At 35.6% G+C, this 12,627-nt stretch overlaps 1 protein-coding gene across 1 annotated transcript in view; it reads right to left on the reverse strand.

Annotated features, from left to right (window-relative positions):
- Positions 1-12,627, reverse strand: part of APPL1 (adaptor protein, phosphotyrosine interacting with PH domain and leucine zipper 1) — a 38,646-nt gene that overhangs the window by 3,338 nt on the left and 22,681 nt on the right. The window contains exons 16-21 of the mRNA XM_026723711.2: positions 10,689-10,738; positions 9,111-9,285; positions 8,955-8,991; positions 8,354-8,500; positions 2,220-2,270; positions 452-541 (exon numbers count right to left, since the gene is read on the reverse strand). Coding sequence (XP_026579496.1) covers positions 452-541; positions 2,220-2,270; positions 8,354-8,500; positions 8,955-8,991; positions 9,111-9,285; positions 10,689-10,738 — 550 coding nt within the window. The remainder of the gene's footprint in view (positions 1-451; positions 542-2,219; positions 2,271-8,353; positions 8,501-8,954; positions 8,992-9,110; positions 9,286-10,688; positions 10,739-12,627) is intronic.

The raw sequence follows: 12,627 nt of genomic DNA on the forward strand, positions 1-12,627 counted from the left end.
CTGTAATGTTGATTGTGTAGACTGAGGGACAGCATTGACACTAACTTTGAACAAGATATGGTAAGCAATGACTACTTGCATTAAAAATGAATTACCAAGATTCATCCACCTGAACATAAAGCTTTATATGGGGCTATACAGAACTTCAATCATTCAGCAATGTGAAGAATATGATTTATGCTAAGTGATACTACTGGTGCAGTATCCTATTTCCAACCACAGTTGAGTCACAAGTCTCCTGGCCATCCAAAGTAGGCCATTGCTTGTCAGGTTCTAGCAACTAGTAACTTTTTACTACCTCCAATGTTGTCACGTAAACATGTCTGCTTTAATCTAAAACAAATCAATATCAGTATTGTGAGGAAAAGTAATTTCTCATGTTTATTCAATTTCAATAAAATGGCTATTTTGAAAGTTCAAAAATCCAGTTAAACCTTGATCAAATGCATACCTTTTCAATTTGTTTCTGTTTATTGAGCTCTTTTTTCTGTTTTTCCTTTTCTCTTTCTATTTCTTTCTGTTTTTCTGATGATCTTCGATCCTGAGTTTTTTTAAAAAGAACATGCCGAATACCAAAAGGTAACATTATTTTCACGGAATTGATTGCTACTTTGTTTGCCTGAAAAATTGCCCAAATATAGGTTTCCAAGTATTTTTAACCAAATACTCTTACTGCTTTTCAAAGAAAAGTATTAAAACTCTTGGCTTTCACATCATATCAGTATATCACATCAGTTATACAATAGAAAAATAAACTAAACAGTAATTTAAAGATTTAAAGACCAGGATGCTTACAGAATTGTTTCTCCAAATAGTAATTTGTTTATTCACAAAACACTCCGTCATTATATGATTCTGCTTCTCAATTATATTCACTTGTTCGAATCAGATGAAGGTGCCAGAGGCACTTTCTTAAAAGGTATACTAGGATAGGAAAAAAAACATTCTTCTTCTCAAATCCAGCTAAAAAATTTTGAAGGATGGTTCACACGTGCCCAGAACTCCCTCACAGGTATGCGCAATGATCACTTCAAGAATCAGAATTACAGCTACCTATCCTTCTGTTTTAACTTTGCACTTTATTTATATACATATTGCGTGCTTTGCAAACTATGCATAAAGTCAACAAACATAACAAACTGGAAAACAAAAAACCCCTCACATTTGGCACATATAGACTTGCTGAGCCGCATTCAAAAAAAGAAGCAATACTTCCAAAGAGATTTTACTTCCTGATTTGGACAATAAAGCAACATTCTTTCAAGGATTAAGAAGAATGTAAATTGTGTGTACAATATAGATAGTCCTCGACTTACACAATTGAGCCCAAAATTTCTATTGCTAAGTGAAACACTTGTTAAGTGAGTTTTGCCTCATTTTACGACCTTTCCTTGTCACAGTTGTCAAGGGAATCACTGAAGCTTTTAAGTTAGTAACAAGATTGTTAAGTGAATCTGGTTTTCCAATTGATTTTGGTTGTCAGAAGGTTATCAATGGTGATCACAACACCACTGCAACCAGCATAAATATGAACCAGTTGCCAAGAATCTGAATTTTGATCACGTGACCATTGGGATTCTACAACAGTCATATGAAAAATGGTCATAAGTCACTTTTTTCATGCAATTTTAATTTTGAACAGTAACTAAATAAAACTGTTTTAAGCCAAGGACTGCCTGCATATTCTTAAGGTCAAGACAGATAAATGTTTAAGGGTAAGAAAAATCTTTTCTTTTTATTGTGTTTTAAGAGTCAAGGGAGATTTACTTACTCTCTGTTTTTGCCTTCATTTGCAGAAAGCTTAGCCAAATTACTTGCTTATCAATATCTATTTCACACCCTGGATTGAAACTGCTTGTCCCTTACAAGGTGCTGGTTGATAGTTTATTTGTGAGAATAGTTATTGGGTGAGAGAGTTCAGCAGTGGAGTGTTTAGTTGTTTTTCATTTCACTGATTGTCAACGGAGAGATTAGTAACATATTCAAGTATCATCACACCTTTTTTTAGAGATGGTGATGAATCAACAATAATTAAATAATTACTCTAAAAACCAAAAGGTTTTTTTTTTGTTATTCCAAAGTTGAACAGGATTTGAGATTGGACACTGAAATTTCACCAATTTGGGCAGATGGTAGGAGATGTTGCACGTGATACTGAACTATATCCTCATTTAATATATATAAACTACCTCTACATTTTGTTCCAAGTTAAGTCTTACCAATTCAGCATGCAATGCAATCTGTTTTGCAAGTCCCACGGAATCACAGATCTAAATGAAGAAACAAATAGTTACTATTATAATCATTAAAAATGTGTTCATCTTCAAGGACAGTAAATACTCAATTGAACAGACTACTTGGGAGAGGCATGTCTGTTAAAACAAAGGATCCATGAAACAGAAAATTGAACTGCCATTAAAGGTGATTCTGACAATTACAAATGCAGCATATCTACACACTGAAGAAAAACTGTAGCTGAGGATCAGAGCCTAGAAGCATTAGAACCTGCATTGATCCAGGAGCCAGAGATACAAGGTGAATTGTGAACCAGGAAAATCTGGTGTGTGGAATCTCAAGTCTGCTAAACTAAAGGTTCAGCCAAGATGGCGCCAACGACAGCTGCCTCAGTGAAATGCTCTCTAATGGTTTCTTTATTCCTTATTATTATCTGCAATTCACTATGGATTTCATACTCACGAGACCACCTGCTAAGATTTAGGCAGTGTTTCCTTAAGGAGCAGCTTTCTGATTCCCCACCCCCACCTGTCTTTGCAAACGCGGAGGAGATTCTAACCAATTCCCAGGTGCTATGGATTACAACAAAGAAAGCAAAAAAGCAACTACGCCGGAAGAGGGGACGAGGTAAACGAGCGGGAATTTTAAACAGACTAAGAAATAGGGGGGGGGGGGAAAGCTCCTCTCCCTTCAATCTTTCTGACTAATTTACGCTCACTGGCTAACAAGATGGATGAAATTCATCTCTTAAATAGATGGAATTCTGATTTTCATAATTCAGCTGTTCTTTGTTTTACTGAAACCTGGCTTAATCCACAAATTCATGGGGACAACAACATATACATCCCAGGATTTCAGACATCTAGATCAGGCAGAATTGAAGAGACATCAGGTAAAACAAAGGTGGTGGATTATGTTTATATATCAACAACAGCTGGTGTCAGGATATAACTATAATATATAAGTTTTGTGATGAAAACTTAGAGTCTTTACACATCAACTGCAAGCCATTTTACTCTGCACGTGAGTTCTCCTCATTTCTCCTAATAGCTGTGTGTGTTCCTCCACAAGCCTGTGTAAACAAGGCATTATGAACTCTTGCTGATCAAATTATGGAGGCTGAAGCCAAACACCCAGGTTCCCTTCCCATCATTTTAGGAGATTTCAATCAAGCAAATTTAAGGAAAGAGCTCCCAAAATATTTCTAGCATGTAAATTGTCCCACCAGAGGCAAAAATACTTTAGACCACTGCTAAACAACAGTAAAAGATGCTTATAGGTCTTTACCATGAGCAGCTCTGGGACACTCTGACCACTGCATGATTCACCTTGTACCTGCCTACAGAAAAAAGACTTAAAACCATTAAACCAACAATTAAATCAGCGAAGACTTGGTCGGATGAGGCAAAGCTGAAACTCCAGGCCTGCCTTGATAGTACTGATTGGAATGTTTTTGAAGATGCCTCTGCAGACCTAGATGAGCTCACAGATACTGTAACATCATATGTTAGCTTCTGTGAAGACTTATGTGTACCAACAAGGAACCTGCAAATATATAGTAATAATAAACCTTGGTTCACAGTTAAACTTAAGCAGCTTCGTCATTCCAAAGAGGAAGCCTACAGAAAAGGTGACAGAATGCTATACAACCAGGCCAGAAACATATTAACAAGAGAGATCAGAGCAGCAAAAAGAAGCTATTCTGAAAAGTTAAAGAATCAATTCTCAACAAATGAACCAGCAAACATGTGGAAAACTCTTAAAAACATCACTGGCTTCAGCAAAACTCCTTCCCAGGAAGAAGGAAATTAACAACTAGCAGATGACCTGAATGTGTTTTACTGCAGGTTTGAAAAGAAACTACAGCCACCTATCTCCACAACCCAAATCTCAAACACACCAACAACAGCCAAGCCTCCTACAACTGGCCCCAATCCATTGGGCTCACAACCTCTGGTGATCACAGAAAAAGAAGTGCACGGACTTCTGGTTTGAGTTCCTTCACCGACAGACCGAAACCGCGATCATGCACATTTTCGATCCATGCTCGCCGCCGGAGTGCCCTGAGCGGGCTAGTTTTGGGGCTAAGCCACCCCGTAGAGGTGGCGAAGAGGGGGGGAGACTGCCAGCAGGGTTGAGGAGAGCTGCATCTCTCCTCCTCAGCTGGCCATTACTCCCTTTCCCAAAGGCGGTTGCAGTGGTGGTCAAAAATGGCCACCTCAAAGAAGAACTCAACCGGAAAAGAATGTGCAGGAGGAAGATAAGAAGAGAAAGTTTTGGTTGACCGGGTTAAATTGTAAAAGCAACAACGTAAGGTACCCTGGAATTTAAACTATAAAAAAAAAAAACATTGTTCCCAAGGAAGACTTTGAAGCAGCGAAGGAGAGACAAAAGGGAAAAGATTTGGGGTTTTTTTTCTTCTCCTATTCCTATACTGACAGCTAAGAAACTTAAGCAAGAAATTGGAAAAAAATCCACTTTGACATCAATAGGCATTTAAGCTGAAAATAAAATGTCAAAGGAATAATAAAGATTTCTGGATACTTAAAAGCTTTTAAAAGCATGGAAAGGAGAGAAAAAGAATAAAAGGGCAGGATCTGGAAAAATGGAGGAGACTGCCTGGAACTAAAAGGAATCTACAGTGAAACCTTAACAAGATTCCTAAAAGATACATTTTAACTGAAACTTGGCAACAAAATAATAGAACCCCAGGAAGAGAAAGTAGAAAAAAGAAGCAAGAAGAAACAGCTTTGGATTATTTGGATTACTTGGTGATCTTTGGATTTTTGGTTATTGCATTTTAAACGATAAAATCAATCGGGTGGTTGTTTAAAAGTGTTTAAAATGGCACCACTTTGAGAAGAACTGAAAATGGAACTTAAAAAGTACAAAGAAGATGCACAAGAAGGGAGAGGTTCTTTTGACTTCGTATTTCAACTCTTAGAAATGGAGATCTGGAACTATGAGAAAAAACAAGAAATGTGTGCAGAACAAGAAGATTGGGACAAAGAAGAAGCCATCTTTAATGATCAAGTAATTTTATGTGTGGGAAAAAAAGGAAAAGGGGGAAAGAGAATGAAAAGTTTAAGATTTGAAAAAACAACCCCCCCAAAAAAGAAGAATAGCTTGAAAAATAAGTATAATATTAGAAAGGAACAGAAGAGGGGATTACAGAAGAGAGAATTAGAAGTAGAGAGACAAGGGGGTAAAAAGGGGAGGGAGAAGAAGGAAAGGAAAAGAAGTTATAAAGGACAGAAACAAGATATAGAGAAACAGAGAAAAGGTATAAGAATTGAAAGTATAAGCCTGTTTAGAGATAATGGGTGAAAACTTAATTGTAAAAGGGATTCTGCAAAGGTACATAAGATAGTATTGTTATATTACAAATTTTTTTAGAAAATATGATTAAAATGATGGATAAAATATTTATCGTAATCTAGTGGAATGTTTGTTAATAAATAAATGAAATAAAGTGAATGAGAGAATTAAATTAGGAAAGGACGGGAACATTTTAATTATTATTAATGATTTATAAAATATAAATGAAGAGAAATATGGGGAAAAAATAATTATGGAAAGTTTATAAGTGTTCCCAAGGAAGTATGATATTTAATTGAAAGGAATGTTAAAATTTTAATGAATATTAATGATAGAATTGAATTGGAATATATATATATATATATATGTGTATATGTGTATGTGTGTGTGTGTGTGTGTGTGTGTATATATATATATATATATATTTTAAGAATATAGTGTGTATTTTAAGAATGTACCAAGCAGAATTGGAAGTTATGTATTATATAGAATGTTATAATCTTAAAGGTATACATTGAAGCTTAAATAAGAGTTGAATGGATAAAATTAAAAGATATAAAGGTGTCATACTCCAATTAGCAACTACAGGGGAAAATTTGTTTAATGAGAAAAGATAATATGAAAGTGAAACAGGACACACAAAAGTATAAATATAATGATTTGAATTGAGATGAGATAATCAAAATAAAATTGAGAAAATTAAGAGGGGAAAAACTATATAGAAAATGTAAAACAGTAATACGATATAGAATAGAACATAAAAATGAGCATGAAATTGAGTTTTTGTCTGTATGAAGAAGTGATAACCCGGGACCATGCTATTTTCAAAAAAAGATGTTTTATTTGTATTATGGGTTTTTTTTGTGAAAACCCAAATAATTTTTTTTTAAAAAAAGAAAAAGTGCAAGATCTATTACACAGACAGAAGCCAGGAAAAGCACCAGGGCCAGACAAGGTAACTCCTTCTTGAGATGTACTATGTTCCTTCCTGCTTCAAACGTTCTACCATCATCCCAGGGCCAAAGAAGCCCTCCATCAAGGAATTGAATGACTACAGACCAGTTGCTCTAACATCTGTAGTTATGAAGATCTTTGAAAGGCTAGTGCTGTCCCACCTGAAAACCATCACGGATCCACTGTTAGATCCCATGCAGTTTTCAGACCGAGCAAATAGATCGAAAGATGATGCTGTTAACATGGCTCTGCATTACATCCTACAACGCCTTGAATCTCCAAATACCTACACAAAGATCCTCTTTATAGACTTCAGTTCAGCATTCAATACCATCATTCCAGACACTCTTCTAAGTAAATTAAACCAACTAGCACTACCTGAACACACTTGTAAGTGGATCATAAGCTTCCTAACAGACAGGAAGCAGCAGGTGAAGCTAGGCGGAATCACATCCGATACCTGTATAATCAGCACAGAGGGCCCCCAAGGCTGTGTGCAATCTCCACTTCTCTTCTCCCTATATACCAATGACTGCATCTCAAACGATCCATCTGTTAAAATACTGAAGTTTGCTGATGACACAACAGTGATTGGTCTCATCTGAGACAACGACGAATCTGCATACAGACAGGAGGTTATACAACTTGCCTCGTGGTGTAACCGGAACAATCTGGAACTGAACACACTCAAAACCGTAGAAATGGTGGTAGACTTTAGAAGAAACCCTCCCATACTACCACCTCTTACAATACTAGACAACACAGTATCAACAGTAGAGACCTTCAAATTTCTAGGTTCTACTATATCACACGATCTAAAATGGACACCTAACATCAAAAACATCACCAAAAAAGCACAACAAAGAATGTTCTTTCTGTGCCAACTCAGAAAGCTCAAACTGCCCAAGGAGCTGCTGATCCAGTTCTACAGAGGAATTATTGAGTCTGTCATCTGCACCTCTATAACTGTCTGGTTTGGTTCTGCAACCCAACAGGACAGACACAGACTTCAGAGGATAATTAGGACTGCAGAAAAAACAATTACTACCCACCTGCCTTCAATTGAGGACCTGTATACTGCATGAGTCAAAAAGAGCGATGTGAAAATATTTACAGACCCCTCATATCCCAGACATAAACTGTTTCAACTCCTTCCCTCAAAATGACGCTATAGAGCACTGCACACCAGAACAACTAGATACAAGAACAGTTTTTTCCAGAAAGCCATCACTCTGCTAAACAAATAATTCCCTCAATTCCCTTCAACTATTTACAAAGTGTACACTACTATTACTGTTAATCTTCTCACCACTCCTTATCACCCATCCCCTCCCACTTGACTGTTTCCTAGTATGATTTGATTGTTGATCCTATGACTATCATTAAGTGTTGTACGTTATGATTCTTGATTCTTAACGAATGTACCTTTTCTTTATGTATACTGAGAGTATTTACACCAAGACAAATTCCTTGTGTGTCCAATCACACTTGGCCAATAAAGTATTCTAACTGAACATAATTACAAAGAATGAACAAATTGGTCAAAATAACTGGGGAGGTCTTGGTGCTCCTTGGTTGTGAGAAGACATTTTATCACCCAACTAGGTAGCTGGCATTGATGTTATCTAGTTGGGTAATGAAATATCTGCAAGCAAATAAGTAGAGAGTACCAAGAACTCCAGAAGTTCTCTGCAAGCTGCTTCCTGATGCCTCCACCTGCATGTTTATACAAAACTATCTGCTGGGGGGGGGGGTGTTCTCCTCAAAGGATTTTCATATCCCTGTTTTTTTCAGCTTTGGAATAGTGTAAAATACAAGAATGTTAACTGAAGCATGAAGCATGTACCTTTTCCCCTTCATTATTTGATTCAAATATGTAGCAAACTGAAGTTGGTCTACCATCTGCTCTTCCTGTTGATGTATGAAGCACAAATCCAAAAAGACGCTTGTTCTCCTGGTGTGTGGCATACAGAACTATATTTGGCAAAGGAAACTGTCCAGAGAGGAAAAGAATTGTTGTTGAATAGCCGCAGTAAATGAAATTACAGAAAGATACTTTTGGATTATTAAAGTAAAAGCCAAAATAATTCATATTTATACTTCAGAAGGTCATTCTGGCTCGCCCTACTGTCTTTTCAGCAAAGACTTTCTAGTCACCATACCCCATCAGCTCTTATACTAGTGCATTCTCAAAAGTTTTCAAATTAAGTTAGGCTTTTACAACTATTAGCAGGAATTCCTTACCTATTTTGCTAATTTATAAGTACAAACTTAGGGCTAGACCACCTACTTTTATAATGTGTAGTTTCAGAATAATTGAAATACTGTTTGGGGAACTGGATAACCTATAATTTTCTGTCAAGAACAACAGATAGAAAATAAACTTGGATAAAACTGAACAGTAACTGAGTTTCTGATGGTTAAGTACCTTGATTTTAACAACTTACCCTGAGTCTTGTAACTTGTGTTTGTGGATCAATTAACCTAAAAAGGATAATTTCAGAAATGTATGGATATTTTAAAAAGACCAAAATTGATATTTTAAAAAGACCAAAATGTATTAAGTGTTTAACAATATTGCTTTAGAAAAAGAATATACTTACTTTAAACAATCACATGTAACTAACAAATGTGATTCTGTCATTCTGAAAATGTTATGTATAGCTCGAGCTGCTAGTATTTGACGCATTGTTTCATAAACAACATCAGGACTTTCATCTGACTTCACTTCCATAGATCCAAGGAATCTTATAATAAATAACTGATGAAGAATAGAATCTGGAGCAAGAGCATAATAAATATATAGTTTGAGTAACTTTTGAAGTAAAGTTACAAAATGTTAGTTATGTATGTATCTTGTATATCAGTATCCAGTAAAATAAGATTAATTTAATTTATTATAACTATCTGCTCTAGCTTACCCTGGAAAGCTTACAAAATATAATACTAATTTAAACAATTAAAACTTAAGACAAAAGAAAACAAGGAAGAATGGACTAATAACAACCATTAAAACACCACAGTCACAATCCCCCAAACACATTAGCCTCAGGCCTGGGACTGAAGCCAGGTTTTAAGGACTTTAAAAAATACAGAAAAAAAGGCAACATCCATATCTATGGGGGAATGCTGTTCCAGAGAGTGGGGGCCACGACAAAGAAGGCATGCTTCCTAAAGTCTTTAATAATTTGTTTCTTTTACAATGCAATGTACAGAAGCTCTCTAAATGTCTATGGAGATTCTCAGTCATCCAGGTCATGGTTGTCCCAAAGGTACTTTTTTGGTCGTCCCAAAGGTGCTCATGAAAAAAGCACTTTTTGGGCATAAGATCAGCTAGCTCTGTCACAACATTCAGTTACCCTTAATTTTGATTGAGAAGAATTATTTTGTTAAATCAACATTAAAGTTAACTGTTGTTGAAGCATTGTTATGAGATGGTGGCTTGATAAAGGTTTTATAATATAATTTAAGGGACTTTTATGTTAAACAAGCATAACAACTAAGACTCGAAACCTTTTCTTACATTTCTTCTTAAGCTTACTCTATAATGTAAGTTACATTATATAATAATACTTTATTTGCAATCACAGACCAAAACACAAGTACAACAAAAGAAGAACATGGGAAAATTAACAATTGGTCACCAAAAACTTGACTAAGGGGAATTACAGCGTTGTTGTATCTTTATTTTCGTAGATTAGCAAAGTTCTTTCACTGAAGTATTTTCTTGTACTTTAGTGTTACTTTAAATACAGCCCTGACTCTGGAGAAAATGGGAATCAAACAGATATCTATTTAATACTATAAAATCTATCTAATGCAGTATTTAAAATTGAATGAATTTTCTCAAGATACAGCGACAATTCATTAATGCAAATCAATATAGAAAGAAATTTGTGAACTATCATTAGAGATAATTTAAACAGAATACAGAGAAGAATATTCCCTTTTAATCTAAAGTAAGCAACCTCAGATAAGGTTTATTTATTATACATATTCCATATGCAAGTGCCCTTGTTTTATTATGCAGACACATTTTCCTGTGTATCTCTTTAATCATTTCATTCAGCTCAGACTCCCAGCCAAATTATCAAAATATTATTTAAAATTATCAATCTGTTCTCAACAAGATGCAATACTACTTAATATATTTTACGTTTCTTTAAAGCTTTGCTCTCTACCTTCTGTTTCTGATTTGGTTCCACCAGATTCTCCAAAAGGATTTGTACGTCTGTCAAAAAAAAGGGGGCATCAAATCAGTGTCTAACAGAATTGCATGCTACATTAAAAGCAGCAATAAGACTGAATGGTTGCCCAGGAAGTTCACGTGCACTAGTACATTTTCATAATTTCAGAATAATTTGAAATATCTTATATAAAGAACTATACTTTAACAGGAGACAACAGAAGAAACTGTAAAAACTGCCCATTACAAAATAACACGTACTGTAATATTGTTTGGAAAGTTATTTAATTTTATCTGCTTTTGAAAATGTAATCATATACTACAAACTTACAGAAACCCATTAAAACCAAATCGCTTTAAGAGAAACTGCATGCACCCTGAGGTTAATATGTTAAATTGTTTACGTATGAAAAGTTACCATTTCAAATAGTTTTCTAAAAGCAATGATGGGATATTAATCATAAACAAGAGAAATATGGCTATGCTAAGCTCTCAGCAGTGCAGAGCCATTATTGCTCTTTACATTATAATTGTGAAAATTTTCTAGGCTTCCAATATGTAGGTAAATAAAAGCTTTATCAAAACATTTTTCAAATGGAGAACTTAAGATGATCCTTAAAAGACAAAAAGTCACAATAGTATTTTTTTTTTAAAAAAATAAGTTTGATATTTCTACAATGTAAATCTTTCACAAAATCATGGTATTGCACTAGAAGCTGTCTAAGGGCCTTTACAATTCCCTATGCTATATTGCAGGATAGAACAATATCCTTGCAATGTGCCCGTCTAATGTTAAAATGTCTCCAGCAAAAAATGTTCACCTCTTTCACAAGGCAGCCTGTTCCATTTGCAAATACTCTTTGGGATCCATGTAATCAGAATTATTACATCTGGCAAATCTCGATTGCAGCCTGGCATACTTGCTATTTAGTTCAGCTCATGAGAAATCTGGTGAATACAGCAAGGCTCAGACTTTTATAGACTTCAAACTGAAGCAATTTGCATCTTTTTCAGAGTGGCATTCAGTAGATCTCCTCACAAGTCTTTATTATGGATGCTGCCTCTTTATACTAGTATTCACAGAAGATCCTGAAAACTCTGGATTGGTTTTCTTCAGGCATTTTACATGCATACAGTGTCTACATGAGTACAGCAATATCAAGCCCTCACTTAATCGTTCTGGTTGCCTATGACACATAATCTGCATTCACATATTGATAAGGTACAGTAGTCTGGTATTTGGAGAGAACATTAACTGGGATACAGAGGAAGTGAATAGGATGCTTAATGGAGGAGAGGTGAACCCTGGTTGGCAAGAGATTATGGATACAACACAAGAAGAAAGTAAAGATGGAGAGATGCATGGCTAGGGAAGTGAAGTTCAAAGAACGCAGAAGAAAAAATATGATGCCTGAGATGAAACAGATAGATAATAAAAATGGAATAGAAGGCCGGGAAGAGAGTTTCAAACAACTGACCACTTAGTAAAGGGCTGGGCTTTGGAGGACAAGGAGACATGGGAGCTTAATGATTAGATAGCTTTGATTTAATAGAGTGAATGACTGGCAAAATCTCATCACCAATACAATTGAGAGAGTTGTGGTATTGCCAGGAGCAGAAGACACCAAGTGCCAACAGAGCCCTTTCTGACTTGGGTTTTCACGACCATTAGATCCAAGTGGATTTTTGCCTGCTCAGAAGTAGTTAAAGAAAAAAGATTTGGAAACAAGCCTTCTGGGTAGATGTCTCCTAATTCTGGAATAGCTTGCCCTCCACAATTAAAATGGCCCCTTCCCAGTTGACACTCCAGAAGGCAGTACAAACTGTACTTTTCCAGCAAGACTTCAGGACAGAAGGAATAATGTGAACAGGATTAATCTTACTGACTGAATCACACTTTGCGCTTTTGTGCTTTTGATTTATTCTTAATGTAA

Source organism: Pseudonaja textilis, chromosome 2, assembly GCF_049901715.1.
Source record: "Pseudonaja textilis isolate UNSWEBS1 chromosome 2, rPseTex1.2, whole genome shotgun sequence".
NCBI lineage: Eukaryota > Metazoa > Chordata > Lepidosauria > Squamata > Elapidae > Pseudonaja > Pseudonaja textilis.